The sequence below is a fragment of the Candoia aspera genome, chromosome 1, assembly GCF_035149785.1.
Source record: "Candoia aspera isolate rCanAsp1 chromosome 1, rCanAsp1.hap2, whole genome shotgun sequence".
NCBI classification, from domain to species: domain Eukaryota; kingdom Metazoa; phylum Chordata; class Lepidosauria; order Squamata; family Boidae; genus Candoia; species Candoia aspera.
The window spans coordinates 164,997,399-165,010,509 of NC_086153.1; the positions used below are offsets into that span (position 1 = coordinate 164,997,399).

Here is a 13,111-nt window from a genome sequence, read left to right on the forward strand (position 1 = left end):
AAACAGAAGCAGGAAAAGAGAGATCTGGTGGAGCAGGGGTCCTCAACCTTTTTTCCCCAATGGGGCACACTTGGAATTTAGAAAACAAGGGATGGACACTCTCAGCAAATGATTGTCCTGCCATGGTGAATGTGGCCAGTCACAAAGCACCCATCTATCAGACAGCAAACAAAGCACCAACCTGCAACCACCTACCATTGTATCTTCAGAGAACACCTTCGATTTCTACAGGAGGACCACAGACCTTGTTGGAGATAAGCTATCTGTGAGGCCGCTGTTTTGCTTTGCAGCAAGCTAGTTTCCCATTCATTTTTTAATTAAAAAAGTTTAAACAGGAACATTAAGTAGAGCAGGGAGTTTGGTAGTGTTGTTTCCTGAGGTCATGCTGGGGACCCAGTTTGAAAGTGATGTCTAAAGAAAAGGGAAAAGCTAAAAACGCATCCCTTTCCTATTCATCCTCAGCATGGTTAGATGAGAGGGGAAAGGGAGGGAGTATCTGTGTGCGTTTATGTCTCTCCCCATCCTCACCCTCAGCCCTTCCAATCTGCAGCAACCAAAGCACTGGGAAGAAATGAACCTGCCTGCTCCCCCAACCTTGCAACCTGTGTAAAAGGTTGAAAAAGGCAGTCCTTAGATGGAGAGGGGAAAGTAAAGGTAGAGTAAAAGTATTGCCTTTCCGCAGTAGGCCTTCAGTCCTCTTCCCAGCAGGCTTAAGAGACCCCAGGAGTTCAATCCTATTTGCTGCCCTCAATAGTAGCGATTCAGGCTCCTGGTTCCTGGAATGTCTGGCTGGCCGTTCATCCATATCTCTCGGATGATGCGCTCCCTTTCCTCCAGCCGTTGGGCTCTCTCGAGCTCCTCAGCCGAGGTAAAAACATTCATGTTCAGAGTCCTTTCGAACCGGCGTTGCAGTCGCACAGACAGGTCCGAGGTGGTATCTGAGTCGCTGTCACTCCAGCTACCGTCACTGTTGCATGATGGCCTTTGGGCTGACGACCGCTTGCAATCAGTCTGACAGGAGATTTGGACAACTAAAGCCAACAAGGTCAAGAGAAGTCCAATACAAATCCCAGACAGAAAACAGAGAGCGGCACGTTCAGGGTTTTCTGAAAGATGGAAGAGATTTTTTTTAAAGAGAGCAGGAAATATATTCACAAACAGAAACCTTGCTATTGATAATAACTATGTAACTTTTGCCTTTTTTACAAATCGAAGTGACTGACAGAACTTGGGTTGGAGAGACCAACACATAATATTTTGGCTTGGTTTGGGCTCTTTGGGAAGGGATGAATAGTCAAAGTTGATATATAAAGCCTCCCAGAAATTTAACGTTGATTTGTATTTTGGTTTTACTGAAAATTGCTAACCATCATGTTTGCCGAATATTGACCACTGAATTTCAAAGGCACAGTCTAGGGGTTCTCTGGGAGTGAGGGTACAGGTAGCCCAGAAAGCATGGGAGAAAACTAAAGGAACAAATTATTAGGGATGATAGTAATAACACAATTGGCTATTGCCACATCAAGGATCATGGGTGAGAAAGTAGAGGAAGAACTAGATGAAAGAATCTAACCGGTGCATGAAAATTTGACAAAAGAAAATGTGTTTTTTTGGGGGGGGATACTTTGGAGTAAACAGAGCAGTTAATTCTTTTCTTAGTCCCAATTCTCTAACAAAATATTTTTTGCTTTGTCTTCCATTTTCAGATGCCTCTGAATAATAGGCTATTATCATATAAAGCTTCAGACTCTGAAATTAAAAAATTTGTGTGCTCATTCATTGGCTGATGGCTTATTTAGTTCTCAGTGGAGAATGTTTCTCAGAAATCTGAATGCATTCTGAAATGCAATGTGGTACTATATGAATAAATTTATATAGTTAAACAGATGGCTGCTTTTATTGATTCATCAATACCCACAATATGAGTTTCCAACCTGTACAAATGTTGTATTATTCTTCAGGTAGCTAAAATGGAAACAAAAGTGGCAGCAAATATTGAAAATAGAATACAGGAAAATTCAACTGCCAAATTAATAACAGAAAAAATGTATATGTTATTTGGGAAGTTTGTCCAATTTGGAGTTGACTTTGAAAATGAATCCCCAAATGAGATAAAATAAAGGACAAGTAGGATAATGAGAGAGGTACCTTTCCTTCTCTTTATCCTTTTTTTAAATAAAATAACTTTTGCTTTTAGGGCTTATGGGTATGGAAAAGCTCAAAACATCCATTTTGAGCTTGAAACCATCATTTCAAGTTAAAGACAAGCTATTCCAACTTTGTGAGGCTTTTTCAAGCTCATTAAGTTTGAAATAGCTTTGGAACACTGATAGTGAAGTCAAAACACACAGTTTCGAATTCAAAACAGAATGTTTTGAACTTATAATGCCCCATTTAGAATTCAAAATATTTTGCACACCTCTAGCAGAACTATCTGCCAGCAGCATTCTTCTTTCCAAGAGGACCTTAATTTACTGGGGAATGATCACCCAGCCCTGATAAGAAACTTGCTTGGTGAAAGGGCTGCAGCAGCTGCCATTATCTTAATTTCCTAAGAATTTATTTATTTATTATTCAAATTTTATTACCGCCCATCTCCCCCAAAAGAGGGACTCTGGGCGGTATAGGGTTACCAGATGTCTGGCAAAAGGAGCGCATGTCCTCCATCCCGCAGGCATAGCCTTAAAATCAAATAATAATCAAATAATGTCCAGCTTTTTGGGTACCTTGTTTTTTTAAAAAAAAATTGGACTGTTTTCACAACAGTCGTCATTCAAATGTCCATGGATGGTGACCTTGTAAATTCTCTGCTTCTTTGTTTCCATTCTCCATCAACAGGCTCAACATCCTAGATTTATGTTATTTATTTCCTGATTCTGGCAATTGGCTTCAATCCAGCCCCTTCAAATCTATGATCGTTGTAGTCACATGACTTGTCATACGTTTCTATGTGAAATTTGAAAAGCACATCATCAATTCTATATTATTGCTAGCATGTTCTTGAAAATAAAGATTTGTTGGAAAAATACTGTAAGTGAAAAACTAGTCTTTCTGAAGCTGGAAAAAATAAGTTCATATACTGTACATGTAGGCCAAGTACATTTTTTCCAGTTTTTCACTGTAATTTTTGTCAAGTTAAACAGTGTGCCCTCCTTTCCAATTCTCCATGTTCTCCTTTGCCTATTCAGATAACTGGGAACCCTGTGCCTGTAGGCCCTATACTGGCTCCCCAAAGCAACTGCTGTAGCCCCTTCACCAAGCAATTGTCTAGAACTTAAAATGTAGCAAAAATAAGAAGAAAGAAGTTTTGTATTTAAAAAGTAAAACCAAGGAATTAAGTCTAATCTTGCAAATGTAATAGCAGAACATAATGTAGATTTTATAGAATAAATTTGTAAATGAATAGCAGTACAAAATTTAAAAACAGTAAGTACACTAGAAAAAAGCAAAATAAAAGACGCACGCATGCATGCAATTCTTATATTACACTGGCCACCCATTCATTAATGCTTGGTGGAATAGATGGATCTTAGTGGGTAACTGAAATATCAGTTATGGGGTGCTTAGCGTACATCCTGGAGTTTAGCGCTTGATATTCAGGGGCCATCATGGAAAAGGTCCCATCTCATGTCAACCTGCACTGTATGTCAACTATTGGTGATATGAGACAGGCCTCTCCATCCTCCAGATATAAACATATGGGTCAGGTAGTACAAGGTGAGACCTTATTTCACGTTTACTGGCCCCAAATTGTGCAGAACTTTTTACCCCAAGACCAGCATCTTGAATTCATCCCACGAACATAAAGGCAACCAAGACAACTATTTCAAAAAGAGGATTATATGTGTGGTAAATATGGAGCATATATTAGTTAATGGTGGATTTGTTGTCATGTACAGGAAAAGGGGAGAGGAGAATTTGTGCTAGAATACTGTCTTTGTACTTAAGCCACCCTGTTCTCCCCACTCCATAATTTCTGTGGAGGCACCTAACTGGTCTGTTGCTGCTCATTCATCAGTAAACTACTTAGTTTAAATCTTCGCTCATATTTGTGTCTCACTTTATTATCACAAATAATTTTTATACACAAAAATTGACATAGTTTATATATCTTCACTTTTTTTAAGTACTGCTGCACAGTAATTCCATCCTGGCAACTATTTGCACAAGCCACTATATACCAACTGAAGTTTCCCCAGTTTTCAAGAGAAGTCTCATTTAAAGAACATTACAAGACTGAAATATAGCGATTACCATGAATACAGGGCCCACATCTCCTATAAATATGAACCACTGTGTTGGAGGCAAGGGCAAACCACTTCTAGAAACCTTGCCAAGAAAACTGCAGGGATTTGTCAAGGCAGTCACCAGAAGTCAACACTGACTCAAAGGCACCAAAACAAAAACAAACAATAAATAAATAAATAAACTCTATCCATGACAGCTCTTACTAAAATATGATTGAAATGTCTTAATATAAGTTAAAGTGCCTTTTGCAGCTGAAGAACCAGGTTATTTTGAGTTATAATAGCTGCTCTTTTTCACTCAAATATTTTTAGATAAGCTTAATTTTTAAAAGGGGTTTAAAAAAATCATTATTGCTATTATTACTACTACTACCACCACAACTAACCACTATTCTAAAGGACCAAAATTTGAGTTTATTTTCTCCTTGGGGTAGAATCAAAGGATCAGCTGGAACACAGAAAAAAATGTTTAATTTTCACAGTGGGGGAGGCTTTCAAAATAAAGACATGGAGAAAAGAATGGAAAGGTTTCTTGTAAACTTTGTTACAACATAACAAAGATACAAAAAATAAACTCTGTGACCTAAGGAATTATTTATTTTAAAAAATCCACTGAAGTAAAATCAAATTAACTGGCACAGCAAATATATGTAGCAATTAATTCCTCAGACTACACAACAGAAAATTTGTATTGTCTATATAACCCTTTTAAAAGAATAATAAATTTGTGAGGAGCTAAATCTCTAGTGATAACAGCAAATCTAACAGTCTGATAGGCACATAACATCACTTTAAATAAAACTGCACTGTTCCTAACACTAGTGGTACAGTAGAAAGATAATTAGGATAGCAAAGAATTATATTGGGAGGTTTAATTTGAATTTCACCTTTGCCTGAATTTCAGGATGCCAAAAACAAGGTAACACCTTTTAGCCTCAGCCTGCTACCCAAAATATGGGGTTAACAAGGGTATCTGGAGATGTATTGGGAAAAGTCATTGGAAATACTTCACAAATACCAAATTTTATTATAACATTTTCTCACCATACGCTGATTTTGATCAGGCATTGAAAATAAACCACCCAGAGTCCCCTTTCCGGGAGAGATGTGCGGTGATAGAAATTTGAATGAATAAATGAATGAATGAATGAATGAATGAATGAATGAATAAATAAATAAATAAATAAATAAATAAAACTGCTTGACCATGCCACATTGCTTTCCTCTTTTTGACGTAGTTCACACATTCCACTTGGACCAGGATTCCCATCACTTCTTATCCAAGCAGACCATTAGAAATTACATATAGTAATAATAAATACGTATGGGCATCTTTCCTCTCCTTTGTTCCCTCCAGAAATATAACTAAGGCATGAGATGAAAAATAGAGAGGAATATTACGAAGAGACGGATTTTCCTGAGGCTAGCTCAGGAAAACACTCAGCAGGCGTAAGTGGTGAGAAGAGTACCTGTGATAAAGGAATACGCTGACAGAATATTGCTGAACAAGGATATCCCTGTGCTGGTACTTGCAGGCTTCATACTTCTTTGATGTTCTCCTCTGTGCTTCATTCACTGCAGGAGCAAGGTCTGGGTCAAAGGTCGGCTTCTGTTTCTTCTTCTCTGTTTTGGAACACAAGCAAGTTGGGGATGAAGCACATTTGATCTTAGGGCCCATCATTCAAGCAACAGAACTTTTCTCCTGCCTTTGAAAATTGTAGCAAAGAACTCCAACCATTTCTATGAAGTGCACTGGTATGACAGTTAGACTTCAGCTGACCACTCAGAACATGCTCCAAATAGTTGGGTCTATCCTCCCCTGACTTCCTCCACTTTCAAGCCCCTGGTTAGGCTCATCCAGATGATTGAAAGAAACATATAATCAGAGGCCTTTCTTTTCTTTCCTCCCCATTTTGAAGTCAAAAGGGCCTTTTTCGGAGCTCTAGAAAAATCACAGTCAACAGGCAGCCTTCTGCTCGGGTCTGGCTGTAATTCTATAGCTTGTGACAAACCCACGATAAACAGTACGCCTTGCCCTCCAGCTTTATTAAATTGAGGGAGGATTTAACTCCCTTTATGACTTCCTAGAGGAGGCTGCATTCTTCGTGCGCCCCCTTTAACAAAGAAAAAGGCTGCAATGGACATGAGTTAATGATTGGATTTTATTTGCTGAAGTTTTGTAGCTCAACAGGCGGTTCATTTTTTCAGCTTGAAAGAGACCTTTTCAGACCTTACTGAATTATTACTGAGAACTCACTGAACCCTGATCCGTTTGCTAACTCCTTTGCCAGTAGGGAAAACATCAAGAGTTTTAAAACAATAAACAATCTGAATGATCAGTGTCCCTAACATAAGGAATCTGTACCTCACAACAAGGTCTCCCACTTATATCAACTAGTTTGGGCTTCAAGGAAGAGAAAGGGCCTCCTGGGTAGAATTCTGTTTACCCAATGAGTGGGATAAATACATTTTATGCATATATGAATATTTATTTATTTGATCACACGCCCCAAAAAGAAAGGTGTAGCATAAAACAGCAAGATAAAGCTTAAAACACAGATCATGTAATACAGTAACAATTATAGTCTAACTTAACACTCAGACAGTTAAAGCATTAAGCACTGAAAGACTGCACATACATACAGATGCTTCGAACACACGTAACTCTGAAACAGTGAAGATCTGGATGAAGAGATACCTCAGAGTTATCTGAAAGACACCACAGTTAGCATCTCTCAGATGTATTAGGGAGACAATATGCCAAAGGATGGTGGCCTGCTTGACTATAACCACAATCCGTAGATTGTAGTATAATTTAGCCAGGTCTCCTTTGATCATTTTAGCAAATGCCCATGACCATATACTGGAGAAGGCAACCCACCATTTTATACCTTTTTTCTTTTTGCTTCTGATTTCAGAATTTATGTTCAAACTGAATGGGTTATATACCATGTATTGCAATAAATCTCTTTTTACCCATACAAACATGTTTGAAATCCTGCAAGAGAAAAAGAATTTCAGAAATGACCTTGGTGAGGAAGAGCAAGAGATTCCAAAGCCCATCTGCTTTATCATTACTAATTGCCTCCCTGCGCCCAAATTCCGAAGCTTTGGGGAGGTGGGAATGACTTGTTAGGGAAGATAAACATATGTATTATTTGGATAACACATAGATAATTTGCAGTAATAACAACATCCAAGAACATCGGATGCTGCTCCTAAGCAACACTACTGTAATGCAATTGCCTCCATTGCAGCCATAGGCATAAATCCTTAACCATGATAATGACAAAATGAGCAAACTTGCATCATGACATCACAACACAAGCTTTGTCTTTTCATACTGCATTATACTGTCATATGCAATTTTGTAAAAGGCAGCTTGCATTGCAAAATCACAATACACATTTTATCCCTTGCCCGCCCCCCTACAGCAGCTTCAAAATATTAGAAGTCAAGGCTGAGAAAGTGGAGAATGGAACAATGGCCTACTCAAAATCACCATAATCTAAATATTTATTCCAACATACCAATGGTGGGGGTAAAGGGGAGGGAATCACCCCGCAAGTTGAATATATCAGTATAATATAGATGAAACAGTGAAATACGTACTCCCAAAATGTGCTGGATACCCTTACATTGGTGGCCATTTATAATCCTACCTGCAGCTAACAGTGGAAGAGTGATGACTTCCAGTTCCTAGGAAGCACCATTTGGCACTATAAATTATTAAAATATTTTCACCCTGACTTCTTGTCCATTTAGGATCAAGTCAGCTCCACTACCTCTTACAGTGCAAACAAAATGGCACAATAAGTAACTATTAATAAGAACTAATTCAGAAAAAAGACCAATCAAAACAAATTGATGGCCTAATCTATAAAAACAGAAGCATCAAGGAATAAATATGAACAGCAGCAAGACAAATATTGTTTAGGTTACTTGGTTGCTGCTCAAGTCAAATACTCAGTTGAATGGAAGGATCTCGTATTAGCATTTAAAATCCAACAAAAAATGTTGAAGATGCATTTCCTGGGGTAATAAATTCCAGTCCTAAGTACTAGTACCAAAAATGGCCTCTCCAGTATGGTCTCCCAGATAGTGGTAGGACACAATGTGGAACGTCATTTAAATACAAGCGGTCCTTGGTTAATGACCATTCATTCAGTGACTGTTTGAAGTTACAGCAGCACTGAACGAATGGTAGTTATGCCTGTTCCCCAAAGTTATGGCCATTGCAGTGCCCCTGCAGTCACGTGATCAAAATTCGGGCACTTGGCAGCCTGCCCACACGTATGATCACAGGGGCATTTCAACTCCCCCCACCTGCCTATCTCCCCCTCATTTCTGCCCTTTTGACCGCCCTGCAGTCCACCACACTGGGATTGCTGGTGCTAAGCGATGTGCTCACGTGACATCATCCTTTACAACCGCATTGCTTAGCAATGAAAATTCTGGTCCCAATTACTGTCATTATCCGAGGACTACCTATACCCCAAAATGGAGTGAAGAAGAATTCCCTCAATATTCTGGTCTCACATTGTCTTAGTCTTTAAGGACTACAAACTTAGTACCAAACAGCTGTCAAAGGCAGTCCATAGGGAGGCCACAGTAGTAATCCAAGCTAGAAGTGACCAGAGCATACATAATGGTGGCAGGACTACCTCAGTCAGGCAGAAACTCTTCATTCCGTGATCCAACCTGGTGCTCAGAAAAGTGCCAACTCTAGAGGAATGTCAGTCTAGAAGCCTGACCCTTCAGGAAGAATTAAACTTTTTCAATAACACAACTATCCCTGGATATCTTGGTACTCATATATGCCTTGTCTGTACTAACCTTCAGTTTTCCAGCTTATTTATAACTTACATTAACTCCAGATATAATTATGAATTTTCATAGACCAGCTAATGAGTAGGAGAGCAGGGTAGCTGAGAGCTATCAGCTTACTGATGACAGGATGTTACTTTAAGTCCCTTGATCACTTCATACACTACTTTCACTGAGAGGTTAAATAACATGAGAATTAATAAATCAATCACTTTAATATACTGTGTTAATACTTATATCCCATCTCCAAGTAAGAGAGATAGGGTTTACAGGCAATTTTCCATCCAGGCATTGTTCAGACTTGCTTGAGTGTCAACATATGTCCCTTGGTCCATGGCTTCATGATCTTAAGGGGAACATGAGAGAATCCTGTAAGAGTTTATGAGGGATGAGTAGGAATCCCCCAGCATAACTTTTGGGGACCTCTCCCCCAGCAAACAGAAACAATGCAGAATGATGCCTCATATCATACCAGATGACCTGGAAGGGCACTGTTTAAATGATGCTGAAAGATGTAAAAATCCTTCATGGCACAATCTCCCAAATATCTTACTGCAACAGTTGACAGGTACTGTGAACTGGACTTACAGACATTTAGATACATATCACCCTGCAGCCATGGTATTCGCTCTGTGACCTTGGATCAAGCACAGGTACTCTTAAACTAAACCACTTTGCAGTATCATATGGAGCATGAAAGGGAATGAAACATATCACCTCCTTGAACAAAGGGTGACCTAGTGTTGGATTAAAGAAATAAATACCAGAAAGAAAATGGTCTTTGGTTCACAAGTGAAAACAAATATTATGTAAACATATATACTGATCCACTGGAAGACTTGTACTATTTTGGGGTCAGGGTGATACATGTCAGCCACAGGCATTCCTGATTAAGAAATCAGTTATATGAATAAACAATGATTGTCACTGAAACATCACTTTCACCATGATTGTTTATAAGAAGGGCTATCTGGCAACATTAGCTCTGTGTTGCAGGATGAGGAATCAGAGGCACAAACCCCATCACTTTTTATGCTAAGATTACATTTTCTTGGCTGCTGCAAAACATGTATCCACCAAGTTTCTTGGTAGCTGTCCAAGTTGGAAGACGGTTCTCACAGCGGTTTCTTGGAGACTGAGAGCAGGAAAGTAGTATTATTAGGGTAAATACTCATCAGAATTGGAGGTAAAAATCTGGTGGTACCCATCTACCAGAAAAACAAACAGTTCTAGCAGAATGGATTCTCTCTAAATCTACTCTAGAGGGTTGTAGGACTGCGCAGAGCAGATTTGGGGAAGTGCAGGGGGGTGTAGAAGGCCAGGAGAAAGTAGATGGTGAAAACAGAACTAAATTATTGCAGAAAGAGATACGCAGGAGAAGTTTTAGGAGGCTGTATATCTTAACTATATTAAAGCATGGAAAGTAAAGTTAATTCCAATGTTTTATGCTCCTGTATATGGTATTTCATATTAAGTGGGACATTAGGTAAATAATCAATGTATTGGAGCATATTTTAAAAAATGAGAAGAACAAACCCTTTCAAACAAATATTTTTGAAAACATTTGTTAATAATCTTAGCCATTCTTGATTACTATTCTAAGGTGAGATGGGCCCAAAAGTTATACCTGAAACTGCAGGCATTGGAACTGATGAAAGATGAAGCTGCAATTGCTACAGACAGCCAAAGTTCACCAGACATGCTAGGCTTGAAAAAATACTCATCCTCACCTAATCTGACCTCAATCTAGCATTACAAGAAGTGGCCTAAAGAATGACCTGTGTGAGTAATAGCTGGTAATAAAATAGACTGCTCAGCTAACATTTTGGGCACAATTTCAGACATGAGATTATATCTATTTGTAGAACTAATTCCACTGCCTCTTGATAAACAACATGGATGTATGGATCTGGGTAACAATAAATAATATCAAGGACTCCCTGGAGATTGGATGAACTGCACAAAAACATCAAAGGAAGGTATGTCATTGGCCCCTTCCTTGATGAAAAAAGCAAGATTCCTAAGATGGGCAAACTTGTGTGTTGCATTTCAAATTCACCTGGGTGATAGGAACATACTGATTCCAAACTAATGCTTATGGGAGGGTTATAAGGTAGACATGAATCTAATAATCCTCTCCCACTGTAACTCCCCAGTGGCTGGCATTAGAGGCATGCTGTCTCTGATACAGGAAGTAACATACAGTCATCATGACTAACAGTCGCTGATAGCCTTAACCCCTAAGAATTCATTTAAATCATCTAAGTTGGTAGCCACCACCACCTCTTGTCCTAGTGTATTGTATAATTAAACCTACACAGAAGTATTTCCTACTGAGTGAATGAACTGCTGGATCCCGGCATCAGTCCAGCCTGAAGGTAGAGGGTCAAGGAAGCTTTATCAGCAGGGAGATTCAGTTGAAAAGACTTTTAAAAAGAGGGCCATATGAGAGCAGTGTGAAGAGTTGTAATTGGAGGGGAAGTTACCTCTGTCCTCCAAAAGTGATAGATAGGACATATCAAAAGTATGTGTGCTACTGTCTCAATTTCAATGTCTAAGCAAATACATGAATGCTCTTGGTAAGGAATACCATGGTATCTACCCAATAGTACCATTAAGAGAAGAGCATCTAGACATGCCAAAGAAAAAGCCCTCCTAGGAGATGGAATTAATGAATGATACAGATTGTATTGTAAAAGGAGGGCACATGAGCTCGCAGAGATGAGAAGTGTTGGTTCTGTCACTTTTGTAAATCAAGATCTAAAATTGTCTGCTTGAGGTCTCTCCAAGCTTCACCCAAGCCTAGCAGTGATACAAACTGGCGGGTGAGCCCACAGTGAGCCAGGACATCCATTATTTCTTTCTTCCAAGAAGACTGGTATCTGTCTGTCAAACTTAGCTGGGCTAGAGATTTACCTTCCCAAATATGGTTAAGTCAGAACATCAATCAGCAGAGTCGTAATCAAGCCTTTACTGAAATACAGCAGAGTTCTAGCCAGAGAAGCGCATTAGCAACAGAGCAGGGAACTGGAAGTAAGGATCTCAGAAATTTAGATTGTACAGCTTCTAATGCATCAATATTATTGTCAGGGCAGTGTTGCACACCATGCAGCAAAACACTTAGCACCTTGGCTTTTAAAAGTTTAATTGCTGTGGGCATGTAACTGTTACCCCTATGGGTTGAATGATTGTATTAGAGGTTGTTTGGGCCCACAAAAAAAGATTTGAAGAGTGAAGCTTCCAAGAAAAGATTACTGGAAATAGATGCCAAGGTATTTGAAAGCCTTCACCTGCTCAGATTGGTAGCTACTGATCTCCCAAACGTTGAGGTAGGTAGCACTCCACTTACAGAATACAACCACCTTGGTTTTCATGTAGTTGATTTCCTAGCATTTCAGATTGGCAGTAGGTTGCTCATGCATGAAGGCTGCATCACAGCCCTACAGACAAGGTTACACATTGTCAGCATACAGTAGAAGCAAGACTGGTTTACTGGCCAGAGAAGGGGAAATGAAATTCAGCTTGGTAAGAGCCTGAACTGTATCATTAACGTAAAAATTGAATTAATATGAGGGCCCAGGATACATCCCTGTTTGATTCCCTTGGAAGTTCAGACAAGGTCAGTCAATTCTCCACTATTTGAGCATTGGACCTGCATTGTACAGCCTTTATGCAACGTCATAATTAGTTGCAGAAGCCAGCAATCGATAGAAAAAGCTGCTTGTTTTTGCCACAACCCCTTGTAAGGGAGGAAGTCAATGGCTATGAGGAAGGATCTTCTGAATGCAAATGAAAGAACAGGCAGAGGAAGAAACAAGAGAGGTACAGAATGGGAAAAAAGAGAAACTCTTGTTATTATTATTTAAAAAAACTTCCTATAAGATTTATTCCTATGAGAATAAATGCTGTATGAGACAGACTTTTACAAAGATGTTGTATTTCATTTTATATCAAAATCAGGCCACAAGTAATCTCTGTGAAGCCCATGTATGCCCACAAATACTGGTGCATAAATTAAAGTTGAGAATGAATTGATC

The 13,111-nt window shown here is 39.1% G+C and overlaps 1 protein-coding gene across 1 annotated transcript; it reads right to left on the reverse strand.

The window, feature by feature from the left end:
• Positions 1-658: 658 nt before the first annotated feature.
• EVA1A (eva-1 homolog A, regulator of programmed cell death) lies at positions 659-5,970 on the reverse strand. Its single transcript, XM_063291496.1, has 2 exons — positions 5,717-5,970; positions 659-1,106 (listed from the first exon to the last, which is right to left on the reverse strand). Exons 1-2 carry the CDS (start codon positions 5,817-5,819, stop codon positions 748-750), a joined length of 462 nt encoding a protein of 153 aa, XP_063147566.1. The 5' UTR covers positions 5,820-5,970; the 3' UTR covers positions 659-747.
• Between the last annotated feature and the right edge of the window lie 7,141 nt (positions 5,971-13,111).

Coding starts and splice junctions, on each gene's coding strand:
- EVA1A (XM_063291496.1), bottom strand. CDS start 5,819: ATGAAGCACAGAGGAGAACATCAAAGAAGTATGAAGCCTGCAAGTACC. Junction 1,107..5,716: donor AGCGTATTCCTTTATCACAG/GTACTCTTCTCA, acceptor TCCATCTTTCAG/AAAACCCTGAACGTGCCGCT.